The sequence below is a fragment of the Thyridium curvatum genome (assembly GCF_004353045.1).
Source record: "Thyridium curvatum strain D216 chromosome Unknown NODE_69_length_225005_cov_99.022861, whole genome shotgun sequence".
NCBI classification, from domain to species: domain Eukaryota; kingdom Fungi; phylum Ascomycota; class Sordariomycetes; order Thyridiales; family Thyridiaceae; genus Thyridium; species Thyridium curvatum.
In genome coordinates, this window is record NW_022156824.1 from 135019 (window position 1) to 159136 (window position 24118).

The 24118-nt window shown below is 56.3% G+C and overlaps 6 protein-coding genes across 6 annotated transcripts; 3 read left to right on the forward strand and 3 right to left on the reverse strand.

Annotated features, from left to right (window-relative positions):
- Positions 1 to 892: 892 nt before the first annotated feature.
- E0L32_009505 (uncharacterized protein) lies at positions 893 to 2339 on the forward strand (the record flags this gene model as incomplete). The annotated part of the gene is made up of 4 exons (XM_031144478.1): positions 893 to 957; positions 1046 to 1095; positions 1176 to 1251; positions 1328 to 2339. 4 exons carry the CDS (start codon positions 893 to 895, stop codon positions 2337 to 2339), a joined length of 1203 nt encoding a protein of 400 aa, XP_030991024.1.
- A 754-nt stretch (positions 2340 to 3093) lies between these two features.
- On the reverse strand, positions 3094 to 7750 carry E0L32_009506 (uncharacterized protein; the record flags this gene model as incomplete). The annotated part of the gene is made up of 6 exons (XM_031144479.1): positions 3094 to 3702; positions 3757 to 6297; positions 6364 to 6503; positions 6567 to 6919; positions 6979 to 7079; positions 7145 to 7750. 6 exons carry the CDS (start codon positions 7748 to 7750, stop codon positions 3094 to 3096), a joined length of 4350 nt encoding a protein of 1449 aa, XP_030991025.1.
- Positions 7751 to 8808: 1058 nt separating this feature from the next.
- On the reverse strand, positions 8809 to 9575 carry E0L32_009507 (uncharacterized protein; the record flags this gene model as incomplete). The annotated part of the gene is made up of 3 exons (XM_031144480.1): positions 8809 to 8838; positions 8895 to 8954; positions 9012 to 9575. 3 exons carry the CDS (start codon positions 9573 to 9575, stop codon positions 8809 to 8811), a joined length of 654 nt encoding a protein of 217 aa, XP_030991026.1.
- A 1890-nt stretch (positions 9576 to 11465) lies between these two features.
- E0L32_009508 (uncharacterized protein) lies at positions 11466 to 13571 on the forward strand (the record flags this gene model as incomplete). The annotated part of the gene is made up of 4 exons (XM_031144481.1): positions 11466 to 11499; positions 11576 to 11644; positions 11734 to 11971; positions 12029 to 13571. 4 exons carry the CDS (start codon positions 11466 to 11468, stop codon positions 13569 to 13571), a joined length of 1884 nt encoding a protein of 627 aa, XP_030991027.1.
- A 5292-nt stretch (positions 13572 to 18863) lies between these two features.
- On the forward strand, positions 18864 to 20879 carry E0L32_009509 (uncharacterized protein; the record flags this gene model as incomplete). Its single annotated transcript, XM_031144482.1, has 3 exons — positions 18864 to 18979; positions 19193 to 19465; positions 19562 to 20879. 3 exons carry the CDS (start codon positions 18864 to 18866, stop codon positions 20877 to 20879), a joined length of 1707 nt encoding a protein of 568 aa, XP_030991028.1.
- A 1500-nt stretch (positions 20880 to 22379) lies between these two features.
- E0L32_009510 (uncharacterized protein) lies at positions 22380 to 23682 on the reverse strand (the record flags this gene model as incomplete). Its single annotated transcript, XM_031144483.1, has 2 exons — positions 22380 to 23176; positions 23265 to 23682. The coding sequence occupies 2 exons, from the start codon at positions 23680 to 23682 to the stop codon at positions 22380 to 22382; spliced, it is 1215 nt and encodes a 404-aa protein (XP_030991029.1).
- Positions 23683 to 24118: the final 436 nt, after the last annotated feature.

The following is a 24118-nucleotide window of genomic DNA, read 5'->3' on the forward strand; positions in this document are numbered from 1 at the left end:
ATTGGTCTCTAGCCCTGAGTAATTCACTCTGGAGATAACCTGCAGACGAAGGAGGCGTATGTTTCCTTAAGGAGCTGTTGCGTGACTGCAGGGACATTTAAAGACGAGGCATAATTCCGGAGGGACTGAAGATCCGTCCTTGCCCTGGATATCCAGCCGTACCTGATCCGACATGACATCGGCTCTGGCACAACCCACGAGCAGCATAATCGACTTCAGCTCACTTTAGACGAAAGGAGCAATGTGACGTCTCTGTAGCTATAGCCTACCTACCTAGGTATCTAGGTACTTCGTTGCAGCGGTCAGAGGATCAGCACGGCATGGTACCCGCGCAGAGGCTCTGAGGCTGCCGAACCACCTCGGTGAAAGCAGGAGCCCGGTCTCGGGACACGGCCGTCTCCACTGCCCAGCGCCCAAGGAGCCCCCGTCCCGCCCAGAATTCGGAGGGTTAGTGTGGGAAGTGACACCGCAACCCGGCGTTCCTGGCTAGGTACCTAGTCGGAATCCTGATTGACCAGAGAGCACTAGCTCCCACGGTAGTCAACTGTCTAGCGGGCGCAAGCAGCAAAGTCGGTGGATTGGATGGTTCGTTCATCCCCTTGGCACACCCTGAGCGCACCCCTGACACAGCACACTTCATCCTGCATGCTCCGCGCCGCGCAGTGCATTCGCGTGGTGGTGGTGGGGTGGGGTTTGCGCTGTGCGATAGCGGTGAGAAATTGACGACTCCCTCCCTCAATACCAAGAGCTCCCAACATTTTCTGTCCGCGCAATCATCCAGGCAGAAAAAAAAAGAGAGAGAGAGAGACTCTTTGTTTTGCACTTCAATTCCCGATCCTCACCCGCTGCTCCTCTTCTCGAATACCCAACCCAGCAGATCGAACTATTCACAATGTCCGGCCTTCCTCCCGTCTACATTGTCTCTGTCGCCAGAACGCCCGTGGGGTCGTTCCTGGGGTACGTTCCATGGGACCCCTGATTGCTTGCCCCTCCATCGCAGTGCTGCTGGTCAAGCTCACGATCACTGACATTGTGCCCGGTACAGATCTCTGTCTAGCCTCACTGCTGTTCAGCTGGGCTCCCACGCCATCAAGGGTACGCCTTTACTTACCTCGTGTCCCCCGATCGCGGCAATCTAGGGCCAGAATACTTACAATGTGCCCCTCCATGGATAGCGGCTGTTGAGCGGGTGCCCGAGATCAAGGCCGAGGATGTCGAGGAGGTCTTCTTTGGAAATGTCCTGTCTGCCAAGTATGTTCCAGCCGAAGGAAAACACAAAGCAGCCCAGATCACCTCTTGCTAACCTCTTTTCCTCCCCGCCAAACAGCGTGGGCCAGGCTCCCGCCCGCCAGTGCGCCATCAACGCCGGCCTCTCCAACTCGGTCGTCTGCACCACCGTCAACAAGGTCTGCGCCTCGGGCATGAAGGCCATCATCCTCGGCGCCCAGACCATCATGACGGGCAACGCCTCGGTCGTCGTCGCCGGCGGCACCGAGTCCATGTCCAACACGCCGCACTACCTGCCCAACCTGCGCACGGGCGTCAAGTACGGCGACGGCTCGCTCGTCGACGGCGTGCAAAAGGACGGCCTGCGCGACGCCTACGGCAAGCAGGAGCTCATGGGCATGCAGGCCGAGCTCTGCAGCCAGGACCACAGCCTCACGCGCGAGCTGCAGGACGAGTACGCCATCAAGACGTACCAGCGCGCCCAGGCCGCCACCGAGGCCGGCGTCTTCGCCAGCGAGATCGTCCCCGTCGAGGTCTCTGGCGGCCGCGGCAAGCCCCCCGTCAAGGTCGACCGCGACGAGGAGGCCAAGAACCTCAACGCCGACAAGCTCCGCACCGTCCGCCCCGTCTTCATCCCCAACGGCGGCACCGTCACCGCCGCCAACGCCGCCCCCATCAACGACGGCGCCGCCGCCGTCGTCCTCATGTCCGAGGCCAAGGTCAAGGAGCTCGGCGTCAAGCCCGTCGCCAAGATCCTCGGCTGGGGCGACGCCGCCCGCGAGCCCGAGCGCTTCACCACCGCCCCCGCCCTCGCCATCCCCAAGGCCATCAAGCACGCCGGCCTCTCCGACAAGGACGTCGACTACTACGAGATCAACGAGGCCTTCTCCGTCGTCGCCCTCGCCAACATCAAGATCCTCAACCTCGACCCGGAAAAGGTCAACGTCTTTGGCGGCTCCGTCGCCATCGGCCACCCCCTCGGCTGCTCCGGCGCCCGCATCGTCACCACCCTGACCACCGTCCTGCGCGAGAAGAAGGGCAAGATCGGCGTCGCCGGCATCTGCAACGGCGGCGGCGGTGCCTCCGCCCTGGTCATTGAGAGCCTGCAGTAAGTGTTCTGGTCTGCCTGTCTGATTACGGAAGGCACATCATCTTGTGTCGGCGGGCTCGGCGCGCTGTCGAGTTCCCAAGAGAGAGAAACAAAAGAAAAAAAGGAGGATGTCGTCTTTCTGCGGCCCATCGTCAGCGGTTTTTTCCTCCCTTCTCTGTACCCCCTTTCATGCGATCATGAACGAGAGCCAGATGGGTGTCTAATACAAAAGCGTAATGATTACATAGATCACGCCAAGATACACAAGGTGCCAAATCAAAAATATAATGAACCACAAATGGTTGTCTCACAATTCCAACGAAACGAGTCTGGATGAAGCCCAAACGGGCTATTTATGAGAAAGGTGCTGCTGGATTGTTGTCCTATGACCTATGAAAAAGGAGAATGGAGAAAACAAACAAACAAAAGCTAGACGAATTCCGATTTTGCTATGATACAAACAGGGGGGGCTCTGTGAACAACCCCGGATTTCTTCCTCCTGACGCCATCATTCCCGGTGGTGCATTTTTGCAAAAGCTCAAAATGGCCGCCACCCTTGAAACAAAACTCTTGACGAGGTTTTTGATACGATGAAAAGAAACAAAGATTTCTTCTTTTGCAAGACTAAAATGGCCAAACACTGCAATGTGAACCCGTCCGAAAAGACAAGGAAAAAACAGAAGCAACTCTGGAAGCTGAGCAAAGTGACGCTGATGCAGCTCGAGAATCGGCAAACCGCTGAGGGATGCTTTGGGCAACATCAACATCGAGCCTCTCTACTCCATCTCCACGTCCTCGGCACCACCAGCCGGCACAGCAGCCGCAGGGGCGGAGGCGGCAGCAGACGAGCTAGCGCCACGCTGCTGCTGCTGCTGCTGCTCCGTAGGCAGGACGCCGTCGTCGAGCCACTTCTGGAACGCCTCCTTGCGCTTCTGCACGCCGTCGGCCGGCATGTCGCGCATCCAGCTCGTGTTCATGACAAACTTCTCCTGGAAGCGGTCCATGCGCCGGTCGTGCCGGCGCGCGTCGAGGCGCTTGGCGTCCTCCGACTCGCGGGGCTGCCCGTAGATGAAGTGCTCCGCGGTGCCCTTCTCGTAGGCGATCTTGGACGAGTTGAGGCAGATGCGCAGGACCAGGCCCTCGTTGTAGACCAGGGGCTTGGGGGCGCCCTCGTCCTCCGAGTCGTGGTCGCTGCCGGCCTTGGGCAGGTTGCGGTTGAGCACCGAGGTCTGCAAGCGCGAACGCGCCACGCCCTCGGTCGGGTCTACGCGGACATAGCTGGAGATGTAGTACTTCCATCGCTCGCGGATCTCCATCTCGTCTGTGGAGAACGTGGCCTCGTTCTTGGGTAGCCACCTGACTGAGACCTCATTCTTGCTGGGAACCTGGGAGCATATTGTTAGCTGCTGGAAGCCTGAATTCATTGCGGATCGACTTACTAGGCACAAGTTGAACATGTCGCCGTCCTTGACACACTTCTCTGCAAACTTTCGAGCGCTGATCTCGGTCTGGTAGCTGGTCTCCTCCTGTTGCCTGTTGTTGAGGAACTGCGTGACCAGCTCTGCCGTCTTCTCCTTGGAGTCGGAGTTGTTACATGACAGGGCTTGGCGGCAGAGAATCCTGAGAAGATCGGGCATCGAGTATAACTTCCAGCCCGTCGTCAGGTAATAATGACGGAGGACGTCCTGGTACGAGCTCTCGTCCAAGTCGCCGGCAATGAAGTCCTCGATCAACTCGATTGTGCGGGGCCAGAAGGTATCGGTATTGATATCCTCAAAGTACTTGGGCTCGGAGGAAACCATGTTGAGCTTCTTGGCTGGGGTCTCCGCTGACGCGCGCTCGATTTCCTCGAGGACAGTCTTCTTGTTCTCTTTGACATCTTTGAGACGCTGGTAGAGGGCATGGAAGACGAAGAAGAAGATGTAGATGGACTGATTGCAGAAGAAGTTGTACCAGGTGCGCGGGAAGAAACCATCTGCCTTGAGTTCATTGTCCGAGTCAAGGAAGGGGTTCTCGCCGGCGATGACGGTAGGGCGAGGCACAGTGGGGAGCCATCGCTCGTTTGACACGTCTGGAACGGCAGTCTCTTCAGGCGCGTCGGCCATCTCTTCCTCGTTTGCTGAGCCGTTATCCGGGGTCGTCTCTTTCGATCCCGAAGCGGCGCTGCCCTCTTTCTGATTTCGGGACTTGCTGCTGTTTCGGCCGGGGTCGAGAACGCCGCGGAGCAGATCTGACTTCTTGCCATTGCGTCGGCTCCGTCCATTGACAAGCTCGGCGGGCGTGGGGTCCTCGTCCTCCTCGCCGGAGTCGCGGTCAATGTCAGCAAGGCGCTGCTGGACCTGATCCTCTGGCAGATCGAAGAATTGGGGCACGAAGGTCTCGAAGAAGTCCAAGATGCGCTCCTTCTCAGCAGCTCCGTGCTGTCCACTGTGCATCACATACAGGACCATGAAGCGAAGAAGATCAAGGAGCAGGTCCTGGTCGGGGAAGGTCCATAGGAACTGGTGGCGAGTGGATTTCAGCTTCAGGGCTCGTGCCCTGCGAAGCTCCTCATGTTTCGTCTTGATCAGGTCAACGAGGTGTTTGGCAGAGAACATGCGCTTGTCGTTCGACTTGACCTGGATGCCCATATGGTCGAGACTCTTCAAGTGCATAGCCTCGGTCTGTGCAAGCCAGATCTTCTCCCACTCGCGCTGAGAGAAGCGCCATTCTTCGTCCTTTTGTCTCATTCGGGCCAAGACAACAGGGACAACGACGAACGGGTCCATAAAGAGCTCGTTAGTGACCTTGGGGCCATGCTCGAGACCGTAGATCTTCTTGAAGACGCGCTTGTAGATTGAGGTCGACTGGCCGCCAAGACCAGGAGGCATGCGGAAGTGCTTTCGCTCCTCTGGGGTCATTGTCAGCATCTGTTGCGCAATAGGCTCCAAAAGCTGGATGCATTTCTGGTTGAGCTCGATGTGGAAGTCATAGTCATGACGCTCCTCCTCGATACGGTGAAGGCCTTCCTCAAAGGCATTCTTCCTGTGAGCGACAAAACCGCTATCCTCGGAGGCCCATGTCGGGTGCGAGGCCCACGCGTCGTTGAGGACGGAACGGCACAGCTCATCACGACCACTGCACGGCTTGAGGCGCTCTCGCTTGGGCAGAAGGCGATAACTAGGACCGTAGCCACGGCAGTTGCTGAGGGAAACGCGCTCATCTGGGGGAAGAGGAGTGTTCTTGATCTGCTCGTCGTCACCCGTGTAGCCAACCATAGACTTGAAATAGGTAAACAGCTCCGGATTGCCCCCGATAAAGTGGTAGGCCTTAGTGACGAGATCGTTCAGGCTGATCAGATCACTTGTGTAAAGGTTGAGAAGCTTCTGGAACTCGATGGTCGTCGTGCGGTTGTTGACGTACTTCTTGACCTTGTCAAAGAAGTTGAGGGCTTCAGTGACATCGTCGGTGTAGGCGGATCCGGCGAGAGGCTCCGGCATAACAGGGGTAAGGGTTGGCTCGATCGATGGACCCTCAGCGGTAGGTTTGTGTGAGAGCTTCGCTCGCTTGTTGCTGCCTGAACCACCGGGCAGTGTATTGCGAACAGACGAGTTCATCGGCTCCAGAACCGGAGGTGGCACAGGGGCTTGCTTCTCGGTCTTGGGTCTCTTTTTGGACTCCTTGCTGGCGCTCGATGGAGGCGCGAACGTGCCGACCGGCGGTCCTTTGCTGAAGTCACGCCCCAGATGGCTGGGCTGAGCGCTTTGCGGAGTGCTACTTTGCGGAAGGCCCTCCTCGCTCGGACGCCCTGCAGCGGCGGCTCTCGCGTGAGCTGCTGATTCTGGGAGGAATTGCTTGAAGTCTTCCAGGAGGTCCGGCGCGCTGTTGAACAGGGTGGTAACCTGCGCATACACTTCTTGGATGGGCTTCTGCTCCCGCTGATACGTCTGCAAAATCTCGAGGAACTGCTTGTAGATCTCGGGCTTGTCCTGGAACCGGTTCTGCAATAGATTTTAGTCAACTGTTTCGTGCCGCTTGGTCGTGCTGCGCGGCGTAGAGAGATTTACCTTGATCTTATTCACGTAGCTGATAGCATGGTTAAACTCAACGGGGCCACGCTTCGCATCCATGTTCGCTTGCTGGGCAGCATTTCCATTGAGGGCACCCTGTGCCGCCGACGGTGTCGGAGTGTGCGCATTTCTTGGGACTGCAGGAACGAGTTAGTTGCGAGAATCGTCTGGAGAAGGGTATGTTCGCAGGGATTGCATACCTGGGTTGGGATGGGGGCCTGGGCCGCCATGAACAGGAGCACTGAATTGAGCCTCGGGGCTCTCGACACTGTGCTGCATGGGAACCTGCCAGTTCGCAGGCCGCTGCTGGCCCATGTACGGCTGGCTAGGGCCGGGAGGGCCCTGGGTTCCTTCGGCCTGCAGATTTCTCGCAGGGCCGATAGAATGAATTGTAGATCCCGAAGGGGTCGTGACCCGAATGCTATTCGGGTTATTCTCGAGACCGCACTCGATCCTATAGCCCGGGGGGAGGAAGGTGTTGAAGCCCTGGATCAGGTTCGGGTGGCCTGCGAAAAGATCTGAAACGCGGCTGATGACGCCAGGTGTGTCGATACTGTATAAAAGATGATTAGTTGGTGATACAATAGTCATTTCGACGTTTTGGTAACTCACGTCTGGCTCTTGAAATCTTTCATGATATCCAAGAAGCGATTGTAGACATCGGGCTGCTCATGAAATTGAACCTTGACCTGGTCAAGATAGCTCAAGGCATCCTTGGTTGGCATCATGTTAGCCTCAGAATAGTGCATCTCCCACAACTATTTCACTTTAAACTCACGTTGAGGATGGGCTGCTGGCCCTGCGACAAACCTCCTTGGCCATTGGGCCCTTGAGGGGCTGGGGGTACGTTGCTTCCTCCAAAGGGGATCTGTTGAACACCACGGCCATGCTCGGGTTGTGGGGGGCCACCGAAAGCAGCTCCTGGTCCGTTTGAAGCTCCCAGGGAGTTGCTGGGCGGCACAGGGCCGTGCGGCATGGGGGCAAACATGTGTTGTTGGGAGGGCGGCGGGCCAGCTTGGCCGCCGTGTTGCATCTGCCGACTCGATTCGTTCGACAGCGGAGGGCCAAAGTTTGCAGCAGGAGGCGGCGGTCCGGACGGAGGGCCAAGGGGAATGTTCGGGCCACCACCATGGTTTGCCAACAGCCCACCAGGACTGTGGATAGCCCCAGGTATTCTCGATGCTACCGGCTGGTGGATGGGGATCGACCCGGCACTGCTGTGGTGCGGTGGTGCACCAGGAGGATACTGTTCGCGCTCACGCTCACGTTCTCGGTGCGCCATCTCGTCCTGTTGTTGAAGAGCTCGGTGACGCTGCTCTTCAATCTCACGGTCGCGATCGCGGTCGCGATCGAAGCCAGCGCCGTGCATCGGCTGGCCGTTCATGGCTGCGAAAAACCTGCAAGCTTTAAAACAGAGTCAGAATCAGACCCAAAACCGTTTCGCGACATCGCAGACGCGGAGACGAAGGTCGGTCAAGGTGGGTTGGATTGAGGGGCCGGGCGGGAAAGAATTGTGAGCCGAACCTCAGGAGGGAGGCCGAGAGGAGCCCACGTACCTCGTCACAGCTCTCAAGGGTCTCAAATAGAGATCGAGAGGCTTCTGAAGTAGGGTTATGGCGGTGATATAGTCGAATTACCTTCGCGCCCGGTGCAACATAGGGGACACAACGAAGGAGCGTCGGCTGGAGTGTCATGAACGAGAAGAAGCTGATGATGCTTTGGCAGCGCGGACGCAAAGACAAGGGCAACACGACTAACTGACCTACCAGACAATGCCCGATTACGGAATTAGCCGCTGCCGTTCCGTGGGCGATAAGATAAGGGCGGATTATTTCAGGGATGTGTGTTCCGATAAGCCCCATCAAAACTCGCAATATGGCCAATCATCGACAGTCCTTCTTCTCATCAATGGCTTCTCAGGACGGTCACGTCAATAGGGTCAATAGATGGAAATCAGGGCGCATAATGACAATAGGACAAGAGGCTCTAGCGGCCACAGATTTCAAACAAAAGCTAAGAATGTTTTATATACATCGAGTGGTTGAACAACGTAAAGGGCTTTTCGAGCCCTAAGATACTAACAAGAAGAGGCATGATGCGCACACTCTACATTTTAAAACAGTACAGCTGCAGCAAGTTTGCCGGGCAATTGGTTGGTGATGAGACATTTCCACCAAGCTTCCAACCAGGGGGAACCCGAGGCTGGGGTGTTCTTATCCAGTGTTGCGTGTTGGATCACTACCTCGGTATGCAGCATGAAGCTCATCATGACTTCTGTCACCAGTAGGACGAGGACAGGAAACAACACGAAAGGATGTCAGTTGTCTGGAAATTCATGGATTCATTAAAGAGCATATAATATATCATTGAAGAGCAACGCCGGAACGCCAAACGAGACCATGCAAACATCAGCTCGGCTCAACCCAGTATAAGTCAGTTTACTCAGTAGTTGCGAACGCCCTTGATTATCCACTAGACGCATGTGTTAGTTACTGCTCTGGGTGACTGCTGGATTCATTGCAACATACCACTTCTCCATTCGCGACAGTGCTAGCGATGCTGACCACCTCTATGTTTCCAGGTTGAATCTGGGAGTAGTTCATTAGTGGTGTATTCTCCTCTGGGCGTGGCGACGCTCAACATACCATGCGAACACCATCCTTCTCCTCCCACCAAGCTTGTGTGTTGCTTCCTATGGGCTTGACCTTTTCATTCTTTGGCCAAGGGCTTGAGGGAACGATATGCGCCTCGACAAAGCGTCGGATGTTCCGTTGCGCCCTCTCCTGTCCGTCCTCGCCCTCGTAGGCATCGGCACCCAAGGTGTCGTAGTCTGCCGGGTCCTCCCACGGCTTTCTCGGAAGGTTCTCGATGGCCGAGTTCAGCGGCGCAAGGACAGTCGAGTTTTGGGCAGAATTGTCGAGCCGCCGTGAGATTGATTCGATGTCGCGTGTGAACCCAGCGAAGATGTTGATACTCCTATCTCGGCCCATCACATCAGACAGTATGACGCTTCCTTGTCCACCACCAGAGCCTGGATTGCCCTGGCCGGGCGGCAGAGCAGGGCTCACGGCGTCCATGATGGGCTGCTGCTCTGGGCGGTTCCAGAGCGAGTGCGGGGTCAGCCTCTTGAAGGACAAGGGCAGAGCGATGAGTTGGGAGCAGGCTAGAGACGTCAAGCTTGCTAGGATGTATATCTGTGTTGACTTCATATTGGTATTTTGACAAAACACTTGCTACATGGGCGTTTAGATCGATATTCAAGGCGAGCGCGATGATGGTAGTGCCGTGCGATGGAGTCAAACCAAACCTGCCTCAGCCTTGATGACGTATGATACCAGCTGCTGACAGCTGCGAGAGATTAGCCTTCATCGCCCGGGGAAGATGAGCCGCCTGCCATGTCGCACGTAGACTGGCTCGTCCCTTTGTAATTCTATGTACACTATGCCAAAGTCTAGGGAAGGCGGCACTCCATATGTGCTTCAAGCTTTGCTCGTTGCCCTGAACGATACAGTCAGTGGATGCGTTCAGCGATCTTTTGCAAATTGCGATGCTGGCTAGTCACACCCGGGGAATTGCTTGTGATAACTAGCCAATCTGGCTTAGAAAGACATTTGCATGAGACGCCTATGCGGCTCATCTGTCACGCGTCCCATTCTTACTGCAAGATTGGTTTTCACATGCGAAATTTTGACACATTCTAGACCTGGTGATGCGAACGACTCAAACATGTGGCGGACCCTTCAAAGCGGATCACATCAGGAGCCAAGCCATGCTCAAGGCGGACCCCAACTTTTTGGAACTGCACTGATTCTCCACGGGGTGCCAATCACGGGGAAAGTAGGTATTTGGAAATGTTGACGGCCTTGGCCGACCCGATACAGGACTTCCTTTTGAGCTGTGCGAAGTACACCCCAGGTTGCTGGCGGATAGGCCTTCTGCTCCAGCCGGGACAACTTTCATCTGCTGCTATGCACGTTTTGCTGCCTGGGCTACCAATCCTCTTTTCTTCTTTTCTAGCACATCCAAAAGATTCACCCTTCACAAGGCCTGAAAAGGAGTGAGGCGAGGGCGGAGGCATGTGACACGGCGAAGGTCGGCCAGCCCGGCGACAGTGACAAATCTGGCCAATTTGGATGCCAGGCCGGTGATTGATGACCTACAGATGCAGTCGACTGGCTGGGGAAGTTCACATGTGAAAACCCCGTTGCTGGTAGTTATGGGACAGTGGGACGACTCTAGCTTTGGGGTTACTGTGGGGAAGCATGATGTGCTGTTCCCACCACCAGGGGCAACTGTAGGGACCTCGTGACTCGGGCGTAGGAGCCGTCGCCTGCAATTCATCCCTCACTGCAAGGGCAAAATATGAAGTCTCTGTAAGGTAGGTTGTAAAACTCTTCAAGGAGGCTAAGATGGGCTTCACTTAGGTACTTATGTACAACGAAAGACATAGCTGGACGGGCGTGTGTTGTCCTTGTCCTCCGGCTTCTGCGGCGAATGGATCTCGGGCCTAACTCCAACGAGGGAGCGAGGTATCTTCGGTACACACCTAAACGAAGCACAACCCGCGCAAAGTCCAGCATTTTCTTGGCTGTACGGGGCGCAAAAGGTCAAGATGGGGCTCTAATAGGTGCACAAAGCCATCGTGAGATACCTACATATTATGAAAGTGCTGCTGTTCAACGCGCAATGCCCGACATTGAGCGCAGCTACCGTGAATGAATCGCATCCCAACGCGGCGACCAGTGCCGCCCCCGCAGGAACAGTGGGCAAGTCTCACTGACGGCATAAACCCATTGCTTACCCCATTTTTAGGTCGACCTCGGCACAGCTAGTGGAGTGGACAACCACGAATCAGCGTGCCAGCGTTTCGGCTTAGTGCAGTCCCTCGGAAGCCGCACCAGAGCAACAAGGGCACTGCTGGCAGAGAATAACTACGCCTCCATTCCTTGGTTGCGCACATGCTAGACTCTCTCCCTTCTTCCTCCATTTCTTCTGCCAAAGACCATCGTCTCCTTCTCTGTCATTGCCTTCCCTAGCCTTGCCATTGTCATCCGTATACCCTCTCCTGTCCACTGATATCTCGAGGCACATCTCGCACAATGGCACCCAGAGTCATTGTCGTTGGCGGCGGCTGTAAGATTTCCGAACCCCGCAAGCATATGCTCGCATCACATCAGGTCATGAGAATACTGACAATTCTCCCTTACAGTGTCCGGATTGAGTGCCGCGCACACTATCTACCTGAACGGTGGCAATGTCGTCGTTTTGGACAAGCAAGGTGAGTCGCGCACGCCCTTATCCCATTCCGAACCACCTGCCGCCCATCCCCCGGAACAGATGATGCTAACAACCACGTTCGACTCGCAGGCTTCTTCGGAGGCAACTCCACAAAGGCCACGTCCGGCATCAACGGTGCCCTGACCAGGACACAGGTTGATCTCGGCATCGCAGACAGCGTCAAGCAGTTCTACGATGATACCTTGAAGTCGGCCCGTGACAAGGCCAGACCCGACCTCATCAAGGTCCTCACATACAAGTCCGCTGCCGCCGTCGAGTGGCTGCAGGACGTCTTCAACCTAGACCTTACTCTGGTTTCCCGGCTAGGGTGAGTTTTTCCCGTTCTGTAGCATAAAGACTGCAGCATTTGCTAACACCAATCCAGTGGCCACTCACAGCCCCGGACGCACCGAGGACACGATGCAAAGTTCCCTGGTATGGCTATCACCTACGCCCTCATGCAAAGGCTAGAGGAGCTCGCCGAGACCGAACCCGACCGGGTTGAGATCATCAAGAAGGCCCGTGTCACTGGTCTGAACAAGGAGGGCAACCAGGTCACCGGTGTTCAGTACGAGTTCAACGGCGAGCATCACTCCCTGGACGGCCCTGTCGTCCTCGCCACGGGCGGTTATGCCGCCGACTTCAGTGACTCGTCACTGCTGAAGAAGCACAGACCCGACACTTTCGGCCTCGCTACCACCAACGGCTCCCACGCTACTGGCGACGGCCAGAAGATGGTCATGGCCATTGGTGGTAACGGCATTGACATGGACAAGGTCCAGGTTCACCCCACGGGTCTGGTCGACCCCAAGGATCCCGGCTCCAAGTGGAAGTTCTTGGCTGCCGAGGCTCTCCGTGGCGAGGGTGGTCTGCTGCTCAACGCCGACGGTGACCGCTTCTGTGACGAGCTCGGCCACCGTGACTACGTGTCGGGCATGATGTGGAAGGAGAAGGATAAGGGCAAGTTCCCCATCCGCCTCATCCTCAACTCCAAGGCTTCCAACACCCTCGACTTCCACACCCGCCACTACTCTGGCCGCGGCCTCATGAAGAAGATGACTGGTGCGCAGCTCGCCAAAGAGATTGGCTGCTCTCCCGACCACCTCCAGAAGACCTTCAAGACCTACAACGCCATCGCCGATGGTAAGCAGAAGGATCCTTGGGGCAAGAAGTTCTTCCACAACCTGCCCCTCGACATCGATGACGACTTCCACGTCGCGCTGATGGAGCCCGTTCTCCACTTCACCATGGGTGGTATCGAGATCAACGACAAGGCCCAGGTTCTCAACTCTGAGCAGAAGGCCTTTGACGGCCTTTTCGCCTGTGGTGAGCTTGCTGGTGGTGTGCACGGTGCCAACCGTCTGGGTGGTTCATCACTGCTTGGCTGCGTCGTCTACGGCCGTGTCGCTGGTGACACTGCCAGCAACTACCTCTTCCAGCAGGCCCTTAAGGGCTCTTCTAGTGCCACGCAGAGACTCGGCCAGATCTCGCTGCACCTGGACCCATCCCAGCCCGGCAAGATCTCCGTTGAGTGGGGTTCCGGTTCTGGCTCCGGCGTCCAGACATCTGCTCCCCAGTCACAGCAGACTTCTGCCGCCGGCCCGTCTCCGCAGACTGCCGAGGGCAAGGCTGCTGCCAAGCCCAACAACCCCAAGAAGTTTGAGATCCCCGAGAAGGAGTACACGATGGAGGAGGTTGCTAAGCACAACACGAAGGAGGACCTGTGGGTCGTTGTCAAGGGCGTTGTTATGGACCTGAGCAACTGGCTCGAGGAGCACCCCGGTGGTCCCCAAGCCATCATGAACTTCATGGGCCGCGACGCCACGGAGGAGTTCGAGATGCTGCACGATGATGAGGTCATCCCCAAGTACGCCCCCGAGCAGGTGATTGGCCGAGTTAAGGGCGTCAAGCCCACTCTGGAGTTCTAGATGCATCACACCAATGGGTGATGGGTGAAAATTGAGGGTGCCTGGAAAGGGATTACTGTGTCACGACGTTGTTTGCTTGGAATATTGCAGAACTGGATCACACTCTGTACTTTATTATATGTTATAGGTACCAAGGCATCTGCTTGGCTCTGTATTCTTGGAATCTACAAGATGATCTTCCAAAAATTGTTTTCTTGCCCCGTTGCTGAGGATATGAGAGCTTTTGGGTCATTTGGTCGAGCTTATATCCTCAAGAGTGTCTAAGCTGCTACACATGGCAAGGTCCTCGAACTTTTTTCCTTCAAAAGACACTCCTCGCGGGATACCAAAGACATTGTAGTCTGTCTCCCCTCTCACCCCCTTCGGCTCGGCTACTGGAGCCTTGTTCAAGTACGCTGTGAAACGTAGCAATCAGGGTGCTCAGGGCAAACACAAACTCAGAAACAGGAGATAGGACCCGCTCATGGTATCTGTCTTACAATTACGACTAGCAACACCACGATGACACGAGTTCACTCTTCCATCGACTTCTCCCTACGGAGAGCGGCGGCCGGCTTTAACAAAGCGGATCGGAGCGGAGCAGCAAAATTTTCTGGCCGGGGAAATACATGGCGTCTTCTCCCCGGTATCTCGTGCTTTTCTCTTCATGTCGAGGGCGTTTTGAAATACCCGCCGTAGGGCTGATAGCCGGGGAAGGCTGTCGGGATAGTAGCCGACATCGTCATAAACATGGGCGAGGCGGGTGTTGCCGACAGGCGGCTTTGGGCCGAAAGGGGAGGTTCCTACCTCGGGTTCAATGCTTGGGACATAACTAACGGAGAGACAGCTTGGCGTAGCCTATTTGCCTGCTCGTCCTCGGGCGGTTGTGGTGGACTCCTTGCTCACTACCTACGAAGTGTACTCCGTACAGCCAGACGCACGTCTTACAGTGTCTTCAGCGACCGGACCATCGTTCGATGCCTGCGGGGTTTGGGCTTCTCGTTGGGAGTCACTCTTATGTAAACCGGCGGTGAATCTGTGGGCAGCGGCGACAACGTCCTGCACTCTGGACAGTAAGCCACTACCTACAAGGCCACAGTGGATGCTCAAATCTTGTGGGAAGTGACAGACGAGAAAGGATCACAAGTCACTCGCAAAACTTGTTGCGCCATCTTTTGCTTCTGTGCCGCTTACCTACGTCTGCCCGCCTGAAGCTCATTGGTCGGGGAGGGCAAGCCGGGATCATCTCACCCCGGCTCGAATCGTCCTTTGGGTACCATCTCCCACCACTCTTGTCAGAATCTGACCTGGGACGGGAGGTGCGCCGGGCATTTCCTTGTAAGGGAATGCATGTGAGCCAAGAAATAGTGCTGTACTTCCCTCGTACACACCTTTCTCCCCCCCCTCGTCGCCAAACGCCGCTTCTGCTTGGTCAAGAATAGATATCTTGCTTGCAGGTACGAGGGAAAGACCTGCGGGTCGCCCTTCGATACAAAGGACCAAGATATGCATCGCCAAAGCACATGTACCAAAAGCAAAGATCTACCGGTGAGGCAGCTTGTAAGTGACAAACATCTATCTGACTGGTTGGGACCCCAAGCTGGGGTCCACGGGGCTGGAAAGCGGTAAAGGCGGCCGGGACCAGCAGAGAGAGACCCAGGTCCCGGCCTCTTATTGAGGCCATTAAGGACCGTGCCGCAGGTCAGCTTTGTGCGGCCGTGCAGAGTTGCAGAGCCTTGCCATTCATTCAGACCAACGCACGCGTTGATCAACTAGCTCGAATCACAAAAAAGGGCCTTCAACGGAGGCACTCCTGTCAACGGGATTGCGACGTCTCGGCAGCAAGGCGCCGATGTGGTTGCGGCAGTGGGCACCAAATCTCATTCCGAAGCCTGGGGAAGCTCTGGGCAGGCCTTGGCCCCAACACCCAAGTGTCCCAAGTGGTGTGTTGGTACCGAATAGGCCGCAGGTTGCCCCGAGGTCATGCCACGACGCTGAGATCTGGAGCCGGGGGGGAACAGGCCAAAGGGGTGTTGTTGGGGCTGATGAGGCAACAGAGTGATGTCAAGATAATGTGGTTTGCTGGTCCGAGAGCGAAGGCTCAAGCTGGGTAGAGCCGATGACGGAGATCGTGCAGGCGAGCTAAGACCTCGGAGGGCTTGAGCGAACCCTAGCTTTTGACCAAGGTCTGGCCGAAGCTATATCGTTGTGAGACAAGCTCGATCGAAAGACACCAACTTGTTTGACAAGAGCTGCGATGGCGGGGACCGGCACTGCAAGGCCAGTTCGGCTGGGCAGGCACATGCGTCGATGACAAGTGCAGAGAGTCACAACGACAGCCGGTTGCGACACCTTTGTCATTCTCATGCTAAGATTTGATCCTGTAGTCTCCCGAGATGAGGCAGGCGGCCTGCCCGCCCACGGAGGCCATGGCATGGTAGAGTCCTGTCTCGACAGACAAGAAGAGAGATCAAACCAGCCAATGCAGGTGCCCTTCTTTGGTTTGCCTTGCGCGCCTCTCCTGGTCAGACGTCGCACTCGTCTTGTCTCGAGAGACTGAGAGAAGAGAGATGGCTTGTTGGTGACATGGCAATCCTTCTTCTCTTTCCAGTCTCCCATCGAGGCCTACAGGGAGACAGTGTTTTCTTGTTAAAAGTACCTCTGAAGCAATCAGGGCCGCCAGTCTGTGCAGGCCAAGGCACGGAGGATTTCCACCACGACTCTGCGGCTGCACTGCACTGTCTGTGCTGTCACCTTGTCAAGCATCTAGCGAGCATGGGAACCAGATACCCGTTGCCATCATATCATGCTTCGACCTTATACAACAATGGAACAGCATTGGACTAATAGCTAAGCGTCCGCCCGTCGTGGAAAGCACGTCGTTTAGACGGGGCCCGGGGGGGTTCCTGCAGGCTAGCTAGCGCCAAATATGTAGCTAAAGGAGGGAAAGAGCTTGTGGCCTGCACTTTCAGCACGCACTTTCCTGCCTCTTCGGAGTCACCCCTTCCCCGCAAACCCTCGCCCAAGAAAGACCACTCCAGACGTCTTCCCTGTCGATCGGAAACGGTCAAGCCCGTCCGTCTTCCTGCTCCAGTCGACCTAAAATCCAGTCAATTTGCAGTATCCATACATGGTGCTGAAGCAAGGAGGTGGAGCAGCACCCAAGAGGATCATTGACACTTCTCGGCGGCCATCCCAGAAAGCCGTTGTTGCCGATTCTCTTGGGTCAGACAACAGCCGCCTGTCAATCTTTGGTTGATTGATTTTTCCTGCTTTTGCGATACCTCCTCCAGAGATGATGAGCACAGATCGCAAGACGGCTTCCTGGGAGAGTGTCTAGCCTGTCCGAGACATACCTGCCATGCTCTCGATTTTATCTCGGTTACGACAGCCAAGGGTGGTCTGAGAAACGTGGCGTCCACCTGAAATACAGCTCATTAGCCTGGGGGCGAGCCACAGCGCATACACCTGCCTTTGGCTACAGGCCGGACAAGGGCCTCTCAGTGACCCCTGCTGGAACTTGGCCCCAGGCTTGCTAGGATCGGGCAGAGTGTGCATGCGGGTGATGGCCCTCCTTGGCTCCCTACTGCCCGCCCTTCCGCCCTGGCCAGGGCTCTGCCATTGTACACTGCACCCATTGCGTGCTCCTTGGATCGACACGACACGGACCAGTCCAGAACGATCGCTCATCCAACAGACCTTTTGACCAATAACTTCGAAAGCAGAAAGCACTGGTGTTCTCTGGTCGACATCGTCATCGCCCAGCGTCCCAAGAAACCAACGGTTTGACAGCTGATGAATACGGGGTAGTAGCCCCTTAATGGCAAATGACCATACGGAGTAGCTTATGGCCCCAAAACTCTAACACCAAACGACAAGACTGCTGCGGTCCTAATGCACCTCTTCTGGCGATTTATTGGCCAAGGGGTACATTCGCTTGCTGAGGTGGCTTGCAAAACTCGGTCGCTGGATTGACCTTGCTCGCCGCTTTTTTGGCTGGTGCATGGACTTCGCCAACAAGTCCGGAGTACCTGGCAGTACTTTTGAAGGGACTGCATCTCTCCTCCTCCGTACTAGGCTGGGTAAGGTAGTCAGGCATCCCCGGCGCTGTGACCCCCGAGAAACCTTGTGAGGAGAAGGGGGGGCCAGATTCTGGGGTGGACGAGGCAATCAGCCACTGCCCTGACCATCTGTCTCACAAAATGGCACGCCAAAAGAACGTGCGTGCTGGGGGCCATTCTCCCGTCCACTCTGGTAGCGCGTGGACTGGCACGCAGTCCATTTGACAGTGACGGAAACAACAGTCGCTGCCTCTGGTTTTGCGATAGGCATCCGGTCATCTCCTGGGCCAAATGTACATACCTGGGTACAAGGAAGCGGCCGCAACGCATGGGTCGGTTCACATCTCATCAAGCCAACTGTCATACACAAGTGCGATGGTTCTCGCGATATCCGCGAGCAACACTTGTTCGAAAAGTGGCCGCCGTTGTGTCGCCTTCCAGTCTGGGTGCTGACATGGAACGACGAGTTCCTCCAAAGTATCGGCTACCTCTCAGCCCGGGTAAGCGGCCGGCTCGAGCCAAGTACCTCTGTCGAATGCCCTTCATTGAGCACCAAGTACCACCAACCAAGCGAGGTGGCTTGCGGTTTTTGGCGTGCTTGGCTAGGGGGGAAGGGCCACTAGCTGGCATTGTATTGTACTCGGCCTGGCTCGCCTGGGCCTTGGGGAGGACAAGAAAAGGGCCCCCGTCCAGCAGCAGAAGAAGAGGAGGTGGATTTGGCTCTTGTCCGGATTGGGAAAAGAAGCAGGGAGCGAAAGTGTGTGCGGGTCTGGGACGGGCACACGGTCACAGTCGAAGCTGGGCCAATGAGGGCGTGATGCCCCCAGTCCCAGCCAGAAAACTGCTGATCCTCGATGCCCTCCCGCCCTCGTCCATCCTCTCTCTCGCGCCTCTCTCTCCCCATCCCACCAGTCTGTCCTGTCTCTCCTCTTCCCTTGTTCTCCACTCTTTATTACCCACACCCAGATTTCACGCTCGCCCACGGCCACCCCAAACTCTGTCTACCTATTCTGCCCGTCTCTCTAATCAATCACAATCACCCTCAATCCAGCCGTCACGACATTCCATCCACCGATCGGGACGACGACGACCAACACCCACGGTGCAGCGACGACAACGACCACATCGCCTGTCAAATGGTCGTCAAACGCGATTCCATCCGTCGTCGAGTCTCGCTCTCGATTCCGACAAACTGGCGATAGAACCACTTTAACCGAGCCTATCCCGGCCTGACGGTCCCAACTCCTTCACCATGGCGATCGCCATGGGTTGGCACAAGCCCGACAATGTCGCCGGTTCCTCAGCGCCGGCCATCATGGTCGGTTTCTTCGTCGCCACGGGTGGTCTTCTTTTTGGTTACGACACAGGGTAAGGGAACTAGGTCTTTTCTTCGCGGGCGAATTGAGGCAGGACGACTCGGACATGCAAGAGAGGGGGAAAGATGTCGACGAGATGTGCAAGAGTCGCATGGAAGGCGTCGCGGCCGGAGCAGGGGGGGGTGGCCGAAGGGATTGCAGGATTGGGAGGCGTGTCATTCATCGTTGTCGTGTGAGCATCCTCGCTGACTTTCGACGTGTTTAGGAGTATAAATGGCATTCTCGCCATGACGTCGTTCAGGGAACAGTTCTCGACGGGTTATCATAACAAGGACGGAGAACTCGACCTGTCGATCAACCAATCGTCGCTCATTGTGGCGATTCTCAGCGCAGGCACCCTAATCGGCTCAGTCATATCCGCGCCTGCTGGTGATTTCTGGGGTCGCCGGATATCTCTCATAATCGCCATCGGTATCTTCTGTCTCGGGGTCATATTCCAAGTCTGCTCAGCTGATATCCCGATGCTGGTTGTCGGAAGGTAAGCCTAACCAGGGACCGGCGTCGAGTTTCGGTTCCATTTCGTCCCATCTTCACCCCTCGCCAGGTATCCGAAACTAATTCGTTTCAACCGTAGGTTCTTCGCCGGCGTAGGCGTGGGCGCTGTTTCCGTTCTGGTTCCATTGTATCAGTCCGAGATGGCACCCAAATGGATTCGTGGTACGCTCGTGTGTGCCTACCAGCTCTTCATCACCATGGGTCTGCTGGCCGCATCGATCACCAACATGTTGACTTACAAAATCGATGGTGCTGCGGCCTATCGTATTCCCATGGGTCTCCAATTGACTTGGGCGTGCGTTCTGTCTCTTGGTCTCATCATTCTTCCCGAGACTCCTCGATATTTGGTCAAGCGCGGCCTCAGAGATTCCGCTGCTCTTTCACTCAGCCGTCTACGACGACTCGACATCACGCACCCGGCTCTGGTCGAAGAACTGGCAGAGATTCAGGCCAACCACGAGTATGAACTCGCGCTGGGTCCCGACTCCTACAAAGACATCTTCTGTGGCTCTCCTCATCTTGGCCGCCGGCTCTTGACTGGATGTGGCCTGCAGATGCTACAGCAACTAACTGGTGTCAATTTCATCATGTACTACAGTACCTGGTTCTTCAAAGGAGCCGGTATCAACAACCCTTTCCTTATCTCCCTCATTCTCAACCTCGTCAACGTCGTCTCAACCATGCCCGGTCTGCTGGTCGTCGAGTCCTGGGGTCGCCGCAATCTCCTGATGATTGGTGCCACCGGCATGGCCGTGTGCGAGCTCCTCATTGCGTCCTTCACGACCGCCGCCCACGAGAACATGAAGCAGGCCGCTAATCAGATACTCATCATCTTTGTCGCGATATTCATCTTCTTCTTCGCCGCCTCGTGGGGCCCCGTCGCTTGGGTCGTCACCTCGGAGATCTACCCCCTGAAAGTCAGAGCCAAGTCTATGTCGGTATCCACCGCCTCCAACTGGCTTCTGAACTTTGGCATCGCCTACGGCACCCCGTACCTTGTCGGGGACGGTGAGGGAGCGGCAGATCTCGGCTCCAAGGTCTTCTTCGTCTGGGGTGCCTTCTGCGTGCTAGCCATTTTCTTCGTCTACTTTATGGTCTACGAGACGAGCAAGATCAGTCTCGAACAGATCGACGAGATGTACGAGCGTGTCAACGTGGCGTGGCACAGCAAGCGCTTCGAGCCCAGCTGGAGCTTCCAGCAGATGCGCGATCTGGGCTACTCGGACAGCGGCGTCCCTCCCGAGGATCACGAGCTACACCAGACCGAGACGACACAGTCAGACGTCCCGACTCACGGCACTGGCCACTCAACGTCATCTACAACCTCGTCCAGTTCGACAACGGACCAGGATAATAAAATGTTGGCCACTATGAATAATGTCGATTTTAGTTATTGATATCCCCTCTCTCGCACGCAACCCACAAACGCATATATACTTGCGCATACCGCTTACCACACCCGAGCCTGTCATGGTGGATTTTCCTTTTCTGTCTTTCTATCATTTTGATTTTCACAAGCGTCGGAGTTCTGAAGTGACGGAGTTTTACGGGTCGACAGATATCACTGGGGGATCGGGTTCAGGGAGGTTCATTACCAAGGTCATGATCATTGAATCCTCTTAGGTGTCTTTTTTTTTTTTTTTGTATTCTTTCTTATCTCCCCCCCTTTACGGGACTCGCTTATTCTTCTTTCATCTGGGGACTATCAACTATGGGATATGTGGTGCTCAGCCGAAATGGAGCCTCTTTTCTTTTGATCCTGAATCCGGATCTCTATGGGATAGGACTCTTTCAAAACAAGACTGGACAGCATATTTGGTGGGACGGGGTTGGGACTTTTTCAGGATATGATAGGCGCAATGGGGTTCAGGCACCATCTCCGAAAGAGTGTGGAGGATTACGCCCTACGACGGCACAGCTTTTCTTTTTATTATGTACGGCTTTGGCTCGGGTTGGGGATGGTGAACCGCGGTAGTATGCCCTGGGGCTGGAAGAGGCTCGGGTGTTCGTATTAGTCTCCAAAATCTGAAGAGTCTTGATTCAAAGGTTTCTTGTTACCTTGAATGAGTGCTTCGAGTTGACTGTGTGATGCACTTTTAAGGTGGTCGGTTGATTATCCCCTTCAGATTGAATTCGCAACTCTCTCAAGATGGGTGTTGAATCATGGACTGTTCGCCAGTATATGATGACACTTGAACCCCGTGGATTGATATGAATGTCCCGTTGGTTTTGACAGTGTTGTGTCGAGCTATGATTTCGCTAATGTCTTGGTTACTTATGGCAAGAGGTTCTTTGTAGGACAAGTCATCCTTTCGTTATTCGATGATCGCCCCCAAGCAGTAGGACGTCAACTTGGGAGTCAGTCTCTAGTCTCCCCAACAGTATCTCAAACACGTTCTTTCTTACAGCATTACGGCTCTATATGTACACGTTCTCATGCGTCGAGACCACCCTCGAGATTTCCCAGGGCCCAAGTCTATATGTCCTCGTCCGTTTCACAATCAGCAAGTGCAAATTTCCTCTTTAATAGGGGGCTACACAACAACCGCCGTTCGCTCTCATCAAACCGCAAGATATCTTGGAACATTACAATATATTTATTTTTCTGTATATTACAGTCATCAACGGCTGTCATGTCTGGGTCCGCCCCCCGCCCCCCCTCCCACCCTTTCATACATGTCATACACTGATCATACGCACATACGTATACATGGCCCTTGTGCTCTATAATTTTCGTTTCGATGCTTTGCTAGACCGAGCCCCCGGTCTATCCTACTCCCTCTCATCTTGAAAGACAGGCCCCCTACCCCCCTCTCTTACTCTCAGCCCGTTGCCCCAGCATCATGGGTCAAAGCCCCCCCCTCCCCTCGACATTCTCACATTGGATGCCGGGCATTTTACTCCCGCTCCCTCTGCTGCCGGTTCATCTCGTCGCGGAACGCATTCCCCGTGTTCTGCGCGGGGATCTGCGGTGCCGCCGCCGCCGCCCCGGCGCCCGGCCGGCGGAAGTCCATGTGGCGGTCCTCGGTCGGCGTGCCGGCCAGGCTGCCCAGCGCGTCGCTGTCGCGCCGCGGCAGGTCCCAATCATCATGCTGGGCCGGGGCGGCGTGCATGTCCTCGTCGCGGTAGCGCGGGCCGCCGCTGCCGTTGCCGTTGCCGACCTCGCGCTCCATCAGGTGGATCGACTGGTCCTTGTTGTTGTTCTTGCGGTTGGAGCGGAGGCCGAGGCGCTGGGCGCGCGACTTGCCGGCGCCGTAGCCGTGGCGGCTGCGGCTCATGATGTTGCCCAGGCTGATGCGGCGCGTCTTGCGGTTCCAGATGCACGTGCCGATGAGGCACAGCGCGACGAAGCCGAGGATCGTGGGCAGGCCGATGTACAGGGCCGGGCCCGTGGGCGCCTTGGGCGGCGGCTGCCGGTAGGGCTCCGGGTTGGCGACGCGCACCGTGGGGCCCGCGAAGGGGTTCATGGCCTGGGACCCGGGGGACAGGGCGTTGATGACGAGGGTCACGTTGGTCGGGTTCCCGCCTTGCATGATGGCCTTGTCGACGGACCAGGCGTAGAAGCCCCAGCCGGCGGCCATCTTGTCCGACGAGAAGGCCTGGCTGAGGATGGCGCCCGTGGTGTCGTTGATGTAGGAGCCGGTGACGACGACGGTGGTGTTTGTGCCGTTGAAGAACTTGGGGTCCCAGGTGACTTTGTGCGGCCGAGTTAGCTCGGGGATTTCTGACATCTAGGCTCGGATAGGAAGAGAAGGGACGGGAAGTCTAGAGGGCTCACTCACCATAGTACGTCTTGCCGGGCGTCAGCGTGTCGCCCTTCTCGGGCTGGCAGAAGGGCGCGTTGGCGCCGTCGACGTTCTTGCAGACGGGGAACACGCCGCTGCCGTCCTTGCCCGTGGCCTCGGGCGGGGGCGCGTCGCCCGTCGAGGTGCGGACGTTGCCGTTGTCCGTCTGCGTGAAGACGGTGCCCGTGATCTCGTGGGGCGCGGCCGAGACGACGGTCGGCGTGCCGCTGATGGTCGTCAGCACGGGCGTCACCGTCACGGGCTTGCCGGACTCGTCGACGGTGACCCAGAGGTCCGTCGGGTCGGCGCGAGGGGCCAGCGTCGGGACGGCGATCCGGGGCGCGGCGGAGGCGGTGCCGAGCAGCAGGGCGGCCGCCAGGGCGCCGGCGGCCTTGAGAGAAGGCGATGCGTGCATCTTTTGGTCGGCAGAGGGTGTGTGTAGTGGCTTGTGTGGTCTCTCTGGGAGGACAAGGCACGAGGAAGGGCAGGAGATAGATGGATGGCCCGGATAGGAGACGGGAACTGAGACGACACGCGGAGCAGTTCCTGTCCACGCGTAGAATTGCCAATTGAAACGACAGCAGAGCTCTCCGATAAACGATTGAACGGGGAGCTAGCTAGGCGAAGTGTTGCAAACGAGGGTGGTATATCCGCCAAGACTGCTTCTTTCCCCTTTGCACAACGACTGGGACCGAGTGGAAAGGATGGAGAAGGGGAAATTCAAGGTCCAAGGTTCATCAACCATCGGCATAAACGGATCGCCCAAAAAAATCGCAATCGCGTATTCCCTTACCTAGTTAATCGCGCTTGAGCAGGGGGCCATAGTTTAACTTTAGCTCGACCCACAGGCT